The sequence below is a fragment of the Pempheris klunzingeri genome, chromosome 3 (genome assembly GCF_042242105.1).
Source record: "Pempheris klunzingeri isolate RE-2024b chromosome 3, fPemKlu1.hap1, whole genome shotgun sequence".
Taxonomy (NCBI): Eukaryota; Metazoa; Chordata; class Actinopteri; order Acropomatiformes; family Pempheridae; genus Pempheris; species Pempheris klunzingeri.
In genome coordinates, this window is record NC_092014.1 from 9,275,181 (window position 1) to 9,295,255 (window position 20,075).

The following is a 20,075-nucleotide window of genomic DNA, read 5'->3' on the forward strand; positions in this document are numbered from 1 at the left end:
TTAATCATTTAAACTGCCAATATCCTTCTTTGGAGGTGCTTTAGGACTGATAACGCGATATAGCTATTCACTCCTCCTTCGTGTGGGGCATTTTGGACGAACTTTAGATACATTTGATTGGTAAAATGTGGGAATCCTGAACCCTCAGGTTAGAAACCACTGTCCTAGAGGGCCCAGGCTGACCAGGCGAACTACATCACTGGATGACCCTTCCTTATCACATAATTGGTTCTTGAACTAAGAGGCGAACCCACTCGCCACAGTGCAATGGGCGTCACAGCGTTCAACTATTTTTCTTGCAATTTAAGCAAACTAACCCTTTAACAGATCTTATTTCCCAGACAAAGGACGCAATAAAAGCCTTTTCAGCATCTGGAATTAATAGGTCACCCTGTTTGAACACATCATCCAGTGTTTAATACATTAATGGTCATTTTCACCCTAAACCATGAAACACTTTGGAAACATCTCACAGCATTCCTCAAATTTGCCTCACTCTGCAATTATATCTATAGAACTAGGAAGTCTTAACTCAGCAACTATTACAGCCATGTCCCGACAACACTATACACTCCCCTGCCACGTACTGCACAACAGACAGGTCAGAGGCAGAATGGAGCTCACTTTTACAGTCCTCTTCCTGTTATATTGTTGCCTGATATTCAATAGGTGCCGATCTCTTTGTTTGTACTGTAATATGATGGGAGACTCGTTTTCTATCACTCTGTCCTCTCTGATTGGACCCTGGCCATGTCGGTGGGTGAGAGATGAAAAAGAGGAGGAGTGGGAGGATCTGAAGTCTTTCTTCAGGGTTTAAAGCTTGCTTCTCCCACTCAGTGTGAACTGTTGTATGCATGAAATGTTTGTGAATGTGTTGGTCTGTGTACAAGTAATGGTACCTCTGTCAAACACATTAGTAATTTCAGGGTTAGAATATAAGATACACTCTGGGCATCTGAATGTATATATCCCATGTACTCTATATAGTCGATCAGTTGCAAACATCAAAGTGTAAGTAATATTTGTATTTTCCCTCATTCACAATAAAATCTGGAATGTCAGGACCACAGACGAAGCCAACACATCTTTTACCACATCGAGGCTTTAAAGAAACTTCTTAGAGTGCTGCAGCAGAGTGTTAATAGAATCTACAGCATGAGTCGGCAGGTTGGGAGACTGGATAGTTTTGGAGGGGAAGCTGAGACCTGCTGGCGGCTGCCTGAGTTTGTTGTCATTCTGAACACAGAGCTGAAAGTGAGATGGTGTCTGCTGGAGACGGCAGGAAACCAGAGAGCAGACAGGGAGCGATGGAAAGGACAGAGGACAAGCTCTACAGAAAAGGAGTAGAGTGAAAGGGATTCAAGACAAGTGAGAGGCATAAAGGAAATCGAAAAAAAGGCGACTGACAAGACTAAGCCATCCATCAGCAAATCAGAGATCTTCGTGGTGTGTTAATGAAGCAAAAGCCAAAATGTGCGAAGATGTGGATGGGAGAAACCCAGTCTGGGTGTATTGGGGGATATAAAACTGAATGGAAGTGAGGCAGAGATACACCCGAGCACTTGTTGCTCTTTGAGAGACACTGTACTGATAGGCTGAGTCATGGGCTGATAGTCAGTCACTATCTTTAAATCGCCCCGACAGACACATCTATTATGTCAGCACATTCAACTAACTAGGGGCAGCCTAATATCTCAGAGATACTGCAGTAGCATTTAAATTAAAATTTTAACTTTATTCAGCTCTCACCAGCAATTTTCTATGAAAATACATTTCCAGAGTAGAAATAAAAAGGACAGACTTTAACTTACCAATCATTAATGAGAGGAGCTTCTGGACCTTGGAGCTTACCCCGACAATTCTGTACAGGCCTTGGTCATTAATACCTAATAAGTAATAAAAATAATATAACTTTAATTGAGTAGCACTTTTCCTAATACAGCTGCAAAGTGCTGCAAAATGAGCACACAAAGCAAACAATAACAGAAAAGGCAAATGAGAACAGTGAAATCACAAAGGACGGAATACTAGGTATGCACCCAACAACAACCCTGTATGTGGAAACTATACAGCAGACACATTAATATGGCATTGCAATTTGAACCAAGCTCAGTAAGATAAGTATGCATTCACATTAATCACACTCACATTTTGAAGCAACTAGACCAAAACTGATATTCTTATGACTGAAAAAGAGGTCAGATTCGCATGTGAAGACTGAAGCAAACTAATAAGAACTTTATTGTTACGCTGAGTGAAAGGCATTAGTATTATCTACAGTGCATGGTGCCTGCAGTAACCTCCACATGGAAATTTGTTTCAATATTGAAGCAAGTCTGCCCCCTTGTGTACAGATGAAAATACTGCACCCATGTTGTCTCTCACTATCTTCCAAGTCTAATGGTAAGTTTCCCCAAATAAATCACCTTCTAATCTCTCACCTGAGGTTTTTAAAATTAACACATCTGAAGCTCACCTCTTATCTCTATGGCGCTGATGGAGTTCTTCACAAAACTCAATCCCACATCATCCAGCTGGGCATCAACTGCAGGTGTAAGAAAAAAATACTTTAAATGTGATGAAGCCTTGCACTCAAAGAAAGTAATGATGCTTGCTTTTTCCAGATACAAACTCTGGTAAAGAAAGATTGCTTACTTCCTCTTTCTTTAGAATAAGTCCTCCCAAGATAGTGTCCAATCTGTTAAGAAATAAATAAATAAATATCTTCAAGCTTTTTTGAATTTTATCAATTATACTTAAGTCTTCCAATATATAGTAAAGTGCCAGTATATTGAAGTATATATAACTAAAATGAATAGTTTTGTATAAAATGGCAGTACAGTGGGACTACATGAGCCAAGTGTGAGTGGCAGATGATGACATAGTATAGGCGGCTGACTCACAGGCTCCTTCCCACCCATGGCCTGCATCCAGAACTTCTGGTCATCCTCTGACAGAGCCTGTACTGTTACCACCGTCCCTGGCCTGGGAAAGAGTCATACCACATAAGCATTACGCAGCGGTATTAGTGGATATTAGTAAATACAAAAAACATCAAATGTGCTTAGCAATCTTTGAAAAAACACCCTCTGCCAAGGTCACATGCACCTTGGATTTGCAATAACTCTATATGAGCGCCATTAGTCATATCCTAGCTGGTTTATGAGTCCTACAATCATGTGGGACCAGATGGATATCTAGTTACTCATCACAATCACAAGGAGGAGTGAACTTGAATCTCCATACCAAATCTGGGGTATTGCTCCTCTATTAATACTACAGAAAAGGGGCAGGGCAGAGTTAAGATGTGTGACAAAATGAGATATCTATTACAGAAGGGCACAGCAGGGTGTGACAAATCCTCCCTGCTGAGGGTGTGAGGGCAGCGCTCCATGACAAATCCTGCTGCTCTACCCTCTGCAATCCAAAACACATAGAGCAAAGCGTAATCAGCAAGAACTTTAACAAAACTGTTAATGTGAAATATCGCAGTAGATAATCTACATGCTCTGCGGCCGGTCTGGGCAAGGCCCTTGAGAATATTTTGCACTGTGTTACAGTAAGGGTCTTTCAGGAGAAATTTTTCAAATAAAGTTAACATAATGTAAAATGATACCTGCAAATACAAGTTTAATATCCTTGTTGTATGTTTAAGAGACAGTGATGACGTACCGATCTGTTATATCGAGTTCTAAGCAGAACCTCCTGTCCAACATGTCTGTGGTTTTGCGGACACAGGATTTGAGCGTGACAGACTCTGTCTCACCCTGAAAAAAAAGGAGCAACTTTACTGTACAGAATGTTGTGGACAGCTGTGGGGAATCTCCTGCCTCATTGGGACACATTTTCTGGCTATGTTCAAAATTATGCAATTTTTGGAACTCTACACTCAAAACTCTGTCTGATTTCCTGGGACACATGGTAGAAACTGACCCAGTGTGTACTCACTTCCACTGGGGCAAGGTTCAGAACTGGACACAGGCATAACCACTCACTTACACTACCTTAATGAAAGATGTTATGAAACACCTTAAACTGGAAAAACTCTGGTTCACTTTATAGGGTTCCATTTAGTCATTTGTCATTTGTACTAACTAACTGTTTAAGTAAAATATCAATAAATGGAAAGATCATGCGAGTCTGAAAGTGAAAGTTTGCATAGCGAACTTGTTTGAGTAATAAAAGCTGAGTGGCATTATCAACCCACTGCTGTGTGTGACTACTCACAATCTTTCCACCAGATCTGTGGTCAAAGGTCACCATGTGCAGAATCTTCTGCTCTTTGACAAATGTGCTGTAGCGCTTGACCCAACTTGAACCAAAGGGAGGCGGCCCTGGAGGAGCAACATGCAGATGTGACGTAGACACTCACAATGGCAATATGTGTCTACAAGTGGGATCTTAAAAAGTGTGATCTGCTGGTGGTTAAGAAATGTGTTTGAATCGTGATGAAAGACAATACTAGTCTGTCCAAACAACCCCTTAGATACTGACAATCTACAATAGGTGCTGAAAATATTTCATAAGTGATGTTTTAACATGGAGCAAAAGCACTCCACTTACACACTTTTCTAGGATTTGAAGGAAAGCCGTAAAAGACCCCTTCGGACCATGATGTCTGTTTATATTTATAGAGTTTGCCATGCATTCTCGCCAATACTACGTGTCCTCACTGTAGTGTGTGTTATGAATGGGTGTAATATGATACCCCATAGTAGAGCACATTTGAACTATATAAAGGTCTTACGTTTTTCCTGTACATAGAGATAGCCTTCATAACTAATAGGGCTGGTCTGTCTGTATTCTTGAGGTGCCTCCCTGATCCTCTTCATCAGCTCGTAGACCTCAGACCGCGTGCCCTCAAATCGACTCCTTGTCTGGGAGAGAGAGGAAGCAAACGCACACTCTGGGAAGTCACTTCCTGACACTCAGTGCTTAGGGCAGGATGACTCTCCTAACGAGAGGCCAAAACTTTATCTCCATGTATCAGTTGAATGGTTAGTAGTAATAACAATCTAAGTGAAAAGACTGTAATGTCCCTGTAGAATAAGAGAAACCAAACCGATGGAGTTATGAAGTTAACAAGTGGCTGAAGAAGTAATAAATGCAGCACAGTCAGTTATTTTTCCTCAGGATTTGGCGTCAAAATCAGGATAAAAAGGGCAATACTGGACTTGCATCTGACAGGTAAACAGAGTGGGAGGACTCCAATGGCCCATGATGCCGTTTTCAGCTTTAGTTGCTTTGTTAAGTAGAAAATTGCCGATAGGTTTGCCATAGGAACTTGGTATGCCAATAGTATATCAAGATTTTGGTCCATCCTTTGTGCCCTTTAGTGGTCAAAATGTTTTTCAGCTTTACTCTTGATTATAATCAAGACTTTTCCATTCTTTGGGTAGAATAAGAACACACAAATAGTATACAGGCAATTATTGTCATGATGGCAATTATATAATAATAAAACATTATTATTTCTTACATTTTGAATATTGATCTGCAGTGCTCTTTTGTAATGGTCAAAGTCCTTGGCGAGCTCAAAGCCCTGGTGATAAAAGGTGAAGACTGTCTGAAAGAAGGCCAGCATCTAAAAAGATCACAACACAGAGAAGAACAGATAGATGTTAGTCTAAGAATCAGCAAGTGAAAGAGAAACTGCCAACAAAACACTATGTCTGAAAAGATTATCATGTCACATCAGAACATGACTGAATTGAGTAAAAGTGAAAGTAAGTACGTAACCCCAAGTGACTCATCCTATATTGCTGTTAGCTTTTATCACTATAAAACACAAGCCATGTCAGTGCTGACGTGCCACTGAGGTCAGGCACTCACCGGCTCCACACACTCAAACTTCTTTCTCTCTTGGATCTCCTGCAGTTTGCACACATAGTCTAGTGACTCCTCCTGAAAGTGCTGCCTCATGGTTTCCACCTGGCTGTCTGCCTGTAGAGGGGGAGAACCCACATCACGATGATTATAGAGGCAGTCAGATGCATGGAGGCAAAGCTGAAACATTATCATCTTTGTGATACAGTGCAATTTGAGGTTTCTTTTGGTATGGAATTATGCTCTTACAAAAGGCAGACTGAAGTTGGTCAGTGCAAATACTGATGATATTCAAATCAAGTTCATTTATGTGTAGTATGTATGGGCTCATATTGACAGGTTGGCCTCAGAAGGCTTTATAATCTATATAATATATAAAACCCTCTATGGTTAGACTCTCGGTACAGATAAAAAAAAGCTACACACACAAAAAAAAAAAAACAGTAGAAAACCTATGTAAGTGCCACAGATCTGAAAACAGCTGTAGCAGAATTACAAAATATCCATCCGTCCATTCCTTATACCTGCTTATCGTTTGCAGGGTTGCAGGCAGGCTGGGAGGCAGGATGGGGTACACGGCACGGAACATACAGGTAACATGTATAGACAGATAACGCACTCAAACTTACACCTATGGGCAATTTATAGTTGCCAGCTAATCCACAGTAAACTACATGTCTTTGGAATGTGGGAGGGAACCAGAGCACATGGGGGGGCTTTAAACACAGAAAAGCCCCAGCTAGTCAGGGAGATTTGTTTCCTTCGTGCTGTGAGGCGACAGCACCAAACACTGTGCCATCCCAGAATTACACACACACACACACACACACACACACACACACACACACACACATACATATATATATATTTAGCTCAAAGTTCACATACTGCTACTCATAATATATAATGCTGTTCATTGAATTGACTTAATAACTGACGCAGTATTGATGAAGTTCATGTCTCTTGACTGGCTGTGAACGAATCACTGGGCCTATTTATTCACGCCTGATAGAAATCAGTGTTGGTACCACAGACCCTTGTGTCACAAGAGTCACAGAGAACAGAGCAGCCTGCAGTCATAATGTCAACAGTTTCAAGTGTCCTCTCTGGTTGGTGTATACAACATATGGGTAAGCCTTACATGGCCGCATGGCGTGGCAAAGACAAGAAGGCATTGTTTAGCAAGAGGTTGCAGCTGTAAATTCTCCATAATTTAAAATGTTCATGTCATGACAGTGTAGCGTGGATTGCTCCAAAAACTACAGCAACCAAGTTTGACCTTGGTAGTACAGCACAAGTGAGTACACATTTCCTTTCCAAAGAAGCCAGGAAAACTGTTGCTGCAAGGCACGTCAGTGGAAACTCACACGGTCCAACAGGCTTTGCAGCAAGACTCTCCCCCAAGGCACCAAAGACAAAACACAAAAAGTGGGGATTCTCATACTAAACAAAATAACCTTTTCCACCGGTTTTGCTGTCATTATGAATTTTTATTCTGCGTGTTACATATCTGTTGGATAGTTTAGGCAAGGAAAAATACCTCTTGTAGATGTGGCTCTTTCTTCTTTGCCGACATATTCAGAAGCTTTTCTAGAGAGCTGTAGTACTTCTCCGTTTCTTTCTCATACTTCTTTCTTTCCGCCTTAAGAAGGTACAGTGGAAGAAGTAGAAGCATATAAGGAGAAGAAAACATTTGATTAGTCTTGGCAACAAAGGAATCAAAGTCATGTGTGTAGTGTAATTCATAAGCCGTAGTACACCAAACATAAACACAGCTCAACTAAGAGCAACAAAACATATTGGGAAGAGGAAATAAGCCATCATACATTACCCTTACTGTACCAAGATGATCTTTCCGGAACTTCTCCAAGGGTTTCATGAGGGTTTCTGTGATGTTTCTCATCTAGACAGAGACAGAAGCCAGAACAAAGCCTTCATTACTGCTCAGCTCTATGACAAAATATCATTAATATTTCACATGACACAACATTAGTCTTAAGTGTTTGTTAACTCCAATGAAGAGTGGCAGCTGTACAGAGTTTCTAGGCCTGCAGGGGTGATTGATGCACAACTGGCCATGATATAATAAATTACATAACTGAAATTACATAACTATTATTCTAAAACTATCTTTGTCTCCCACTAATGTCTTCATAAAGTCTGTGAATTTTTTTCTCATTCCCCCAGTGAGTCTGCTGTGCTGGGTGCAGGACATGTCTGTGCTCGCATGCCCATCCCACTTTTCCTTACTTTGCACTGTGATGTCATTCCACTCTGCAGAGCAGTGCTGTGCTGAGCCGCGGGTTTACCATTATGGTCTAAGCCTAGCGCTAAAACAGTCATCTCTGTCTGCTACTGATGATGGGCCCACTCCCTGACCTCAGACACTACAGACAGACATTACAAGACAGTTGCTGTTTATAGAAAGTCTCAAACACTAAATTGTGCACCCATCCCGAAGAAGACGACTGTCTTAGATATGTTTCTTTTGAAACTTTTGCTGTCCATCAAGCCTACTGCTTAAATCAAAAGAAGTCCTCAAATGAGGAGCAAGTATATCTATTACATAACACCTTCGGAAGTAAAAATAAACAAAAAAAAAAACAAGCAGAAGCTGGTGCACCATCATTAATACCAGAGTATAGTATATTGCGTGACACTTTGAGCACTTTAGGATAGCATTTCATAACCCACTATCACCATTAACATTAAGCTTTAAGAATGTTGTAACTTCCTTCATTTTGGATGTGCGATTTTTGTGGTTTAGAAATGAGACACTTTAACAAGACTGCCTGATGCAGGGACAAGTTTTATGGTGGTGTGTCATAACGGGCTGTATTGTTGTGGACCTTTTTGCTGGAAGTAGCTTATGGGAGTCTATCTTGGAATTTAAAGCTTGGGTGTCATAAGGTGAATATGCACTCCTGTCCTGTCTGCAGCCACTCCCAGGCAGGTGCTGTGACAGTGACCCTTAGACAGGCACAAAGGGAGGAGCCGCTTTAATGCTATAAATATTGATCCACCCACCAGGGAGCTGGTTTACTCTGTCTTCCTGGATGCTGGGACTGTACTGTACTGTACATTGGAGAAAATTATATTATGAGTGCCTGCCTGGATCTCTGGTGGATGACAGAGTCAGACATTAATAGATGCAAGTACCTAATATGGGCAGTAATAGGTGCAGGCTGGTTTGAAATTAACACAGTGCAGGCATACACATTTAAGTGCAATACCCCACTCAGACAGACACAGACACACACACACAAACGCAGGTATTTTCCCTGGCTTTCAAGATGGTTCTGACTGGTTGTTCTCACCATGAGCTCTCTTTGGTCTTCTAAATTCTTGAGGAATGAGGAGAACTCCTGCAAAGACTCATCTGGACAAAAAAAAGAAAATCAAACACACTAATGAATGCAACCTTTCTGCCTCACACTCTCTCTCTATCGCACCCACTACAGGTGCACACTGAAACCTGCTCTTAATTTGCTGGTAGAGAAAGAAACGTAAGCAAACATTTACAGTCTGTGTAAACACATGTCTGTGTAATGGTAACAAAAATAGTGGTTAGTCTCTATCACGCCAGGAGGTAAAACCACACTTACCAATGCATCTCTCATCATCTGTCTTTGCATCTCCGATGTACTCAAACTGAAACTCTCCAAGGCACTGGGCAAATTTTCTCTGAGCCATCCCAAGCTCTGAAAGAAAAATTCAAATATAAAAACTATTACTCCACAAGCAGTGCATTTAAAAGATATTATTATACTGTATGTTATCAAGATCTAGCAGGTAAACAGGTTTTATTGAAGGAAAACATTTAGACTACACCACAATTATTGGTCATCGTCATTATAAAAACACAGTCTTAAAAAGGAAACTCAAAATAAGCCATCATGAAAAGTAGGTCTGATACAGCTCACCGAGGTAACCACTCAGCAAACATCCTGTTTGTCCCCAGTCTGCTACATCCTATTGCACATTAAACCCTAGTGGCAGGTATCACTGGTTAACAGAGAGCAAACTTTACTTCATCATCTGTGTGCAAGTCATAACTCACACAAATAAAGAGAAAATAAATAATATGATGCTACCAGTAAATTACTGAATTGTTGGATAGACTCAAACTACGTTGATAGTACAAAGCTGATATGTTTGGCCTTTCACTGAAATGTAAATTTAGCAAAACCACATATTCCTTCATATTGCCAGTGCAGTATGTAATTTACAATGTGTAAATGTACATCTATAGCACTGGTGACAACAGTATTGCAACTTAATATGAGTAAATCTTATATTACAATGTATTACCCAGCCCTAATACACTAAAAACGGCATAAAGCTCTCATTAATCAAAGGAAATGCCAAGCAATATAACCAATACATCTCTCCTGAAAAGCCCCTGGCACTGTTGTGATGAGATTTCAAAACAAAATAGTCCTATGCCTACAGGACAGCCAGACACAAGACATCACTTAACATCCCTTTAATCATCTTGCTGTTAATATCTTTGATAAATGGCAGATTATATGGACATAAATGTCAAGGCTAACTTCTGGCTAGCTGAACATCAGTCAAACCCTAACATGGGTGAGTACTCTCAAAGAAGTGCAGTCACCCATGTAAACTCTACGTCTGGCTGATCCTGGATCTGCATTAAAACATTTGCAGATTTTGAGAAATGGAATGCTGCTTGAGTCCCCCCTCCACGACAGCCCTGCACATCAGTAAACACAGCGAACCAAATCTATTTCTAAACAGTGAAGAGATTCCCCGAGGTGGGATCTCTGACCCAAGGCAGTCCCCTAGGGAAGCATGACAGAATGCGGCAGGGGTATTTTAAGACCGGAGCTGTGAGCAGTATACTGAGGAGGAGTGTCATGAAATTAGCATGGACCCTATAGGGAACAATCAACTGAGCAACAACATGGAATAGAGCTCTGAGCATCTGTAACTGCCACAAAGGCACATAACAGCTAGCTGAGGTGTAATTTCAGAAAATATTTCAAATAATTTTTAGTCTTAGAAACGTGAATAATACTGAGAGATCATAAACCATTTTCAAGAGCCAAAGTGAGCCTAGTGTTTTTTAGATTGCTAATTATGTTCAACACTCAAAGAAAAAAAACAAAAAGTGTGTAGCAGAGGAAAATACATATGTAATAAATATGGTTTTTGTTTTATCTTTGTTGCAGTTGACAAAAAAATATGAATTGCATTGCATTAATTACAGTATTTTTTTTATATTTAGGGGCTTACAAATCATAGTTTTTGCTGGATGTGTGCATTTTGTGCGGCAATTTTGGGACAAAGCCAAGCACTGTGCAACCGCAGGTTCTCACTCCATTGGCCCCTCGCTGTGAGCCACTGGGAAGAGCATGCTTACATGGCAATGTTAACAGCATGCTAATATGCAAATATGCTAAACGTTTCACGCTAAACATCAGCATGTTAAGATCCATGTAGCAAAAGGTCCCTTACTTAGTTTAAAGTCGCAGTAACGTGGTATGCATTTCAGACAGACAGAGAGACAGAGAGATAGACAGATAGACAGACAGATCATTGCCAACTCTGGCTTTGGTAAAGACAGCAGAAGCCACCAAAGACTCTCTGAAGAGGAGGTGAGCAGAATCTTAACAATCACCTAGATCTTTGAAAATGTAGCACATGTTTTGTTGCAAACATTATAATACAAGGGTCAGATCAACAATCCAGCACAATCACCCTTTTAATTCATTTATTTGAGTTGTTTCTGTCCTGTTAATTTCTACCGATGGCTATCCTGCTGATAACACACAGCAGGTTCTCTGAGCAGTGTGTGTACATATGCTATGGATTAAATCCGCAGTAGGGCCAAAAGCTCAAACATGTGAAAGGTGTTGGACAATGTCTGCCTGAGCCTGGCACAAAGGGCATAGCTTCTGCCTCAACAGTCTATTTCAAACAGTTGGAAATCCACTGCTGGTTGCTCTTCAGCTCTATCGCAAATCTCAAAACACACAAGGAAATATGGGCAAAGCAAACACCTGTGATCGACTTCTTTGGTCAATTTGTCCAAGTCGCCCGAGGCTAGAGGAAGCTAAGAGAAGAAAAACAGACAATGGGACTGCCTTTAGTGTGTATTACAGTATTTACAACTCTTTGTTCTTTGGGTAGATCTTTATTTAGCAGTTGAAGGAAATGTTCTTTCTCTTCTTGTGGGTGAGGTAATTGTTGTTTTTAAGAAATTAAAAGTTTAAACAGCAAAAGCAATGCAACAGAAATGTACATAAGCACATAAAAACCCAGGGTGCCGCACTTGTAAAATTACAAATCAGATACAGCTCTTAAACCAAAGGAATGAGGCAAAATATATTCTAATGACAGTAAGCAAAACAAAAAGAATTCATGACTTATTTATGGCTCATAATAGCTTTTTTCTTGGCTCGTGAACTTCTGCAAGACACTGCGCAGGCCGAACTTAAGATCATTAATCAGGACTGGAGAGGTTCTACATTTGTCCTTTCCCCGGATACCACGGACATGGTAAACAAAAACTAGGCCACTGCCCAAGCAACATAACGAGACTCTCACAAACAATAGCAGTAGTGTCAAATCCTCTGGCTGAGGCACCTCTATAAAGACAGCAGTTTGGTCAGGTCTGAAAGGATGGAGGGTAGGAGTATTATGGGATGGACAATTATTGTCAGTTTGTAATCAGATGTGAGTTACAGCATGAATTCATCCTACAGTTTACAGTGGGAATAGAGTTATATTATAAACACATGTCAACCACACTGAATAATTTTGGTGGCCATATTTCCGATATCCTACTAATACACTAAAAGCTTTCTGTCACAGAGGTGACTTCTAACCGGTGTAAACACAGCCTGATGAACTGCTATGTGGGAGCATTTAAGTACAGGTTACGGGCATTATTTCCAAAATAAAGGCATGGCAAATATAAGCCTGCCAGGTCATTATTTTGGGAGCAAACACTTATATGCTTAACATAGCAATTTTCTTTGATGACTGTAAAACCTAGAGGGATTAAAAAATAAAAAAAAAACATTGAATCCAAAATCCAAAATACAGAAAATTGGTTAAAGCAACAGGCCTTCATTTGTAGCACATGCAATGATTATGGATGACACAAACAATCCTATATTGGCGTGAATTCCAGTAAGCAGGAAGAGAGAACATAGGTAGCATATCTTGCATCTCACACCTCATTTAATCTGGTTACCTTTACCTTTGATTTAAAGGCTTCTAGTACCGACTTGCACTGCCATGATCATATTTCACCACTGCTTCTGTTTTTATTGTCCCTGCTAATACAACGGACTGCTACAGCTTCTGTTTAACCATTTTGGTTAACTCTCTCTGCTCATATCTGCATTGTCCCAACAGGCTCAAACTGTTCCAACAGGCAGCTATTTTCAGTGCAGCATTTAGCAGGTAAAGAGCCAGATTTTTTTCTCATGAGTTGCTGGAGTCCTAAGCAGAGCTAAAAGGAGAGTTTATATTGGGCTAATGTTGCCCAGTGTCTGTTGGTTGTGTAATTATGTTATGTAATTACGTTTGCTCACACATGCACAATTATAACTTTATTCAAGAATATTAATATGTAAATTGTGTATTTAAAGGTTGTTGCATTGCTCCCAAGAGGCTGAAAAAAAATCAATTACTATTCCTTAAACTAATATCCCTGATTTTTTTCTGGGATGTTTCTGCCTCTGCCCCAGGTGCCTAACAATTATAGCTTTATCCAAAGCTTGATCCCAGGCCTCTTGCTATTTTCCATCACAATACCCAATCTTAGTGACATCATTTTATAACATTTATTTTAATAGCTGTAACTCAAAAGTCTTTTTTTGCCCTCCTAATGATCCTTAAACCCAGGCTGGAAACTGAGAGTGACCAGGCTTCTGCAGTCTGTGGCTCTCCATGCTTTGAAGCAGTGTGCCAGAGAAAGGTGGGGAAGACAAGTCATCTTTTAAACCCCTGATTTAAACCTTTGTTTATTTCTAATTTACGTATTGTTCACCTACATGCCAGAAGAATGAAGCTTCAGCTACAGCAAGTGTTTATATCATAAATAAAAAGTACATGTAGATAATCTGTTGTTGTTATTGCTAGTAGTATGTAAACTTCTGAGTTTTGAATGAGTTACAATGTTAAATTGAGCAAAGACACATTATAACCTAAATCTACACTCTCACCCTCTATTAGCTTCATGGGTAATCAGTGACCTTTCTGGAGTCATTGTTGGTCAACTGCAGTGTTCAAATTATCCCAAAACACACATGAATGTAGAGTGGAAAGTTCAGCTCTCCCACGGATAGTAAAAACATGTTTTGACAACATTACACTGAACCTTGACACACCTTGACAAAGCCTCAACACAGTACATTGTGTCTGACGTAAGGTCTGGGCAGTATCCAGTGTCACTGCATGGTAGAAGATAATGAAGACAGTAAAAGTTTGTGCCATTCAAGCATTCTCCAAAGTGTGATCCTATGATTTTTACTGCTCCATTGCAAAACATAATAAATACATGCATTTAATAGGGTTGTTCGATGTTGCCAAAGACACTGCTTTACCGTCTCTTTCATAATAACCAACTCATACTTCATTTTCCATACCTCTTTTTTATTATCCACAGGTACACCTAAGGCTAATCTGGATATTGTACATTTTACTATTGCACTTTATTACAATACTAAGGGTATACTGTATCTCAGTAAAGACAGCATCATGGCTCAGGTCACTGTGGACAATTAGCGTGTGCTCCAAGAACAGTGATGTCAATGGATAGATTTGCAAGCTCTTTATTAGAGCCATATGTGAGTGTGGTGCACAAATCACACCCATCCACAATGTGATTACAAAGGCCTCATGCATGTTTAACTCACTGCAGGGCGGACGGTTAATATGAGGATATATGAGGCCCAGCAGTGTGGATTTCATTACATAAAACATTAAGAATGAATGTTATCCGGTTACATGAAGCTCGAGCTTCAATCGACGTCAGGGCAACATTCAGAGAAGGAAAAAATAGCGGCAGCGCTTGTGTCCTTGTGCAGTGTCCATTGAAGTTACAACAGCATATATCAACTGGATACAATCAGTGGAGCAATAAACAAGAGTGTCAGATGAGAGGTCTGCATAGCAGATTGAAACGATAGCTGCTCTCCTGGAGGAAAGAGCTATCACAAGATAGAAATACCTCACACACTAGGGCACACAAGAGTCCAAGGCAAAGGCCTCTCCTGCTTTTTGCCTTTTAAAGCAAGGCATTTCAGAGCAAACCTGGGAACTGTCAAACTTGGCTAGTTTCTCTGCAGAAAGCCAGAGACCCCAGTCTACTGGCTTCAGCGCATGAGTCACTCAGACCCCACCTTTTACATCTATCTGATATTACAGGCCAGATTGTTCTGTAGCAGGAAAAACAAGGTACATGCCTAGCTCTGTGACATAACACTGGTGCCCCTGCTCAGAAGAGGTGGGAAGAAAAACAAAGAAGACACAATGGGAGGGTATGGAATCACAGGGCTCTGGTTATTATGGCAACCAAAGCAGAAGTGGCTTTTTTCAACAACACCACTGTCACCAGAAGAAACAAAAATCACACGTGTCACAAAATAATATCAACGCTCACTTCCTCACTTTTAGCTTTAGTTTTTGAAAAGCTAATAAGTGCACCTCTGAGTGAAGATTTCTTTGGAAAACAGTGTTCCTAAGATTAATAATGAACTCCCATGCTCAAAATATCACGTAAATTCAGGAATTAAAACAGGTGTATATCATCAAATAAGGCTCTTGTTATACAATCTCATTGTTAAGACTTCTTGTAATTACTATTTTAATACTGATCAATCCATTTCATTTTTTCAAAATCCTTTGATTGCACCTTTCTATACAAAACTTCTGCCAAACAGTCAAAAAACGTAATGACACGAAACAGAGAGCAGCAAATGGTCACCTGAGAAGCTGATGCCAGGAAATGTTAGGCTAGTATCAGTGGAAAAAAATATCTCTTTTTTTTTTTTTAGAATTTACACCCTGTTCCCTCTGCTAGCTGTCACTCAGAAGCATTCGGCGGCGTTGCCACAGAGAAACTCGCCAATTACTTCCCCCATTCGAATAAATAAACACTGAATACACCAACCAGCAGAAAAACATGATGAGTAGGGACAGCTAAACATAGCAGTTTATTTTAAAAAGTATATAGGGAATATAAGGAGGGAATGTGAGGATATATGCCTCACAAGCTACAGTCTCTAGAAGTGTGTGATACAACCTTTTCCTCATGGTCCACTGTTTAAAAAAAAAGTAAACAATAAATAATAAATTGTAATATTGAATTGCGATAATTCAAAATCGCAATACATATCGAATCAGCACCCAAGTATTGTGATAGTACCGAATCAAGAGATAAGTGTATGGTCTCAGCCCAGTATGAGAAATGTAATCAATTAATTTTCTTTTATTCTGAATGATTAATTGACTGATGCAGTTCTAGTAACTCTTATTGTGAAGTGTTGGTGGCTTTAATTTTGCGGTCTCTGATGATGACCTAAGGGACATATATCATAACTGTGACAAAGCTATTTACAACTTTTACACTTACTACATTACACTCATTAAAGTCTGCATGTTGATGGGAGGACACTGACATTTTCATTTAGGATCTTCCTCCTTCCAAATCCATCCTGTTTGTCCTATTATAGAGTTAACTCCTACATTGCTGCAGGAACAGACATAATTCTTCAGTTTTTACAACATTTAACAACTGGTTAAAATACACTAAATGTGTTACTCGTTATTTACACATAATTGCAGGTTCCAACATGTTTGATGCAACTGTATACTGCTGTATTTACAGCAAACAGGTTTTTCAACAAAGATTGGACAGCCACTCTGCTGTTTCTTTGTCATTTCAAAGCAAAAGATCCAATGTGTTACATAAAGTTCTTCATGTATCGGTCTTTTCAAGTCATGCTAAACATCATCACTAGCACGATGTTTCAGTATGAAATACTTACTTCCATATTACAAAAATTTGCGTGCCAAAGATACCGCAATTAACATTAACTAACTGAACTTTTCCATTTATTGTGGATCCTAAAGCAGGAAACCTAACATTACATGTTCTGGCTGCTTCTGCAAACGTTTTCCACAAAGCAAACCAGAAAAGGTATGTATATGTCAAAGTTCAGCCGCTGAAGATGTCCACAGTGTATTCATTGGCGCCTGTTTGAGAGATGTTTGTTATGATTTCTACAGTCTCATCAGATGTGCCACTTAGGTCAGAGCTTAGCTGGTCCAGGCCCTCAAAGAGCAGCTAGCGTTTACATGCTGTGCCTTTCCACAGTCCTTCCTGTTCCACTCTCCCATCTTTTCCAGTCTGAATCCCCGCTCCACACTCAGCTCCCACCTTTGCCCTCCACAGAGCCTGCCCACCCATCCCCTCCCACAATCTCTCTCCCCCCAGCTCCCTGCCCACAAAGCATGCATTACTTCATTCATGACTTCCTGAACAAGTCTGCAGGGTGAGACTGAGCTGAACGGTATCCTGTCAATACTTACCAAGTCGCTAATCTGTATCTGGGTATTCTGTTGGCACATATTCAAAGGTTACAGTACACCACGCAGTGAAAGGTGCTTCAAATAGTTCTCCACATTTGCACCAAAAAAAAAAAAGAGCCCCCAAAAAGGATAGTTGTGCCATCAAGCCGTACACTATTACTTTTATAGTAGACCTTGTTTGGTCTAGAGATGAAACAGCGTTCCTCCCACATGACTTCACGTCTTGTGCTAATGCGATTTTAATGAAAGATTGTGATGTGGGTCTTTGGCAGAATCAGTAATGTGATTACAGAGAGCAGCAGTGAGCCAAGGCACACCATGGCAGGCTACTCTTAAACCGGTCTGCCAGTGAGAAAAAGCCCCTCACATGGCTGCCTTTTCAAAATGGAACTGAAAGTGAAGGGGGAAAAAAAATACACATCATTTTGCTTTATGAGCCAATTGGTCAATACACCAGGGGAAGTCCAGCTGTGGAGACGACTATGATCGACCCCACTGCGGCTCTGCACATGCTCACGCATCAGATGATTGCAGTTATAGAGAACGTGCAAGATAAAATCTGAAACTAATAAAGCTGGGTGATAAGCACTGGCAAGATAACAAATAACAAGCTCTTCAGAAATGTAGTGTTTATATTTTCTGCTGCAAAGGAGCAATCAGTGTGTTTGCTCACAACAGTGAGGGGCGGTTGACAGGGTACAGACAGGACACAGTTCCTGTGGAGGAAACCCTCTGAAACAGAAGCACATCTGCACGTTGCTCCTCTAGTGGGCACTTCCATGTCATGGCTCTCTGGCCCGGGGCCCCGCTATAAAGTTTCCTCTCAGAACCAAGGACTTTCCGTAGTGGGACATCCTCCCAGCCGTACGAGTGGAGGGAGTCACCAAAAGGCTGAAAAGGGCCTGGGATTTGGAGCTTAACAATTGTCTTTTGGACAGTCCGAACAGCAGATCATTCTGAGGTCAAACACGGAGCGGAGCATTTTATCACACAACTCTTCACTTCACAGCATGTACTACAGGTTGTAAATAAGACTAAATCTGTCAGTGTTTACTACAGCATGGCAGATCAACTATTGATGCAACACTGCTGAGTGTTAGATCTTATTCTGAGGCTGGTAGTGACCAACACATACAAGAGAGAATTACGCAGCTTAGCCGCCCCAAATCAGCTCCACTCATCAAAAACAACCATCAGATCTCACAAGTCCATCGACTGTATGGAGGCTACCCTTTCTTCTTCAAAGCTGCAAATCACAAACGAGGCAGATTTAGAAGGAAAATAAAGCTGTTGGGCGATTTTTTTGTATGATCTCTGTGAGGGGGAGAATCAAACACAGGGTCGAGTTCTCAGGAGACAAAGTTATCGGAGTAATGTCCAAGTAAAAAGAGCGAGGCTGGCTCTGAGCTCCATCCTGAGAGTGTATATTAACAACGCTTTCACTTAAGAGCTTTTTTATGCTTGAGCTACAGCTAAAACTACTGTAAACGTCATAACGCCAAAGCTGAGAATTGGACTTGAAATGAACCTTTAGATTTCTAATTTCTATGGTATGATGTTATGAATTTTATTTTGTGTAGAATGAATAGAAACATGAATCCCTCTCAGGCCATTCCACATTATAGTAAATTATCGGGCTGAAAGTCCTGCAAATAAAACCAGAGCTTGTTAAACTGTATGCAAAATCAAATTTTAAACCAGAAATATTAAGTTTACTACCATATGAGAGCAAGAAAAGCAAGAAATGCTCATATTTGAGGGGCTAGAACCAGCAAATTTGGAACATTTCTCCTTTTAAAAAGAATTTATCTATCTGTAACATGAGTGTTGACAGCTACACAGCCCAGTTTGGATTAATTAGCTTAAATTAAAAATCAAGGTTGGAAACACCCTTTGTAAATAGTAGCATATTGGTTTTCATTTGGATAATGTCAAAAACAGCCAGGAAGTGGGCATTAGCATTTCAATACTGCATTTATAAAGAGGACTAAAAATCTTATGATCAAAACAGACCTTTGACATATGGGACAGGTCACGTTTTAAAAAAAAATTGTGTCCCTGAAAAGCAGATCCCGCCGAACAAGGCCGAGAGCACTTCATCATTGTCAGCACAAGAAAACATGACCATCAGTTCCTTCCTTAAAATTCAACTGACTTTGCAGTCGTCCCGGTGGGAGTGTATGACCACAGTTCCTTATGCCTTGTGATATCCTCATAAACAAGAGGCTAACACGGACCTAATGAGGGCTAACAGACTTGATACTTGATATCCGCCACTATGTTGGACAAGTGACGCATAGTTTCGCCACAGCCACACATGGCATGAAATACAAGACATGACACGTCCTCCTGAAATGGTATACTGTGTGCCAGTCTACACCAACATAGCACAGCATCAGTATCAACTCATCTGTGAGCCACGGTGAATACCAAAGTTCACCATAGTGCTGTGGGGAAGTTCGCCTGGCAACTCCATGTGGTGGCAAAAGAGAGTGGCACGTAATCTCCTGACTGTAAGTCACAGCAGGTATATTAAGAGTAAGTAGGAAGCATGACGAAAAGGTCGGGACACTCAATTGCTGTTTACGTGACTGCTACAAGTGTTACTTAGGCAAAGCTGAACACATGGTTTACAAATCACTGGCTGTGTGAGATTTTTATAAACATTAAAGGTCCCA

General features: G+C 40.4%; 1 protein-coding gene across 1 annotated transcript in view; it reads right to left on the reverse strand.

The window, feature by feature from the left end:
* The window catches only part of arhgap10 (Rho GTPase activating protein 10), a 46,322-nt gene that overhangs the window by 23,733 nt on the left and 2,514 nt on the right, over window positions 1-20,075 (reverse strand). Inside the window, exons 2-14 of the mRNA XM_070856588.1 lie at window positions 9,432-9,527; window positions 9,144-9,205; window positions 7,658-7,729; window positions 7,367-7,468; window positions 5,833-5,943; window positions 5,480-5,584; window positions 4,748-4,877; window positions 4,228-4,334; window positions 3,673-3,767; window positions 2,904-2,985; window positions 2,656-2,698; window positions 2,477-2,545; window positions 1,812-1,886 (exon numbers count right to left, since the gene is read on the reverse strand). Of these exons, the coding sequence (XP_070712689.1) occupies window positions 1,812-1,886; window positions 2,477-2,545; window positions 2,656-2,698; window positions 2,904-2,985; window positions 3,673-3,767; window positions 4,228-4,334; window positions 4,748-4,877; window positions 5,480-5,584; window positions 5,833-5,943; window positions 7,367-7,468; window positions 7,658-7,729; window positions 9,144-9,205; window positions 9,432-9,527 (1,149 nt within the window). The remainder of the gene's footprint in view (window positions 1-1,811; window positions 1,887-2,476; window positions 2,546-2,655; window positions 2,699-2,903; window positions 2,986-3,672; window positions 3,768-4,227; window positions 4,335-4,747; window positions 4,878-5,479; window positions 5,585-5,832; window positions 5,944-7,366; window positions 7,469-7,657; window positions 7,730-9,143; window positions 9,206-9,431; window positions 9,528-20,075) is intronic.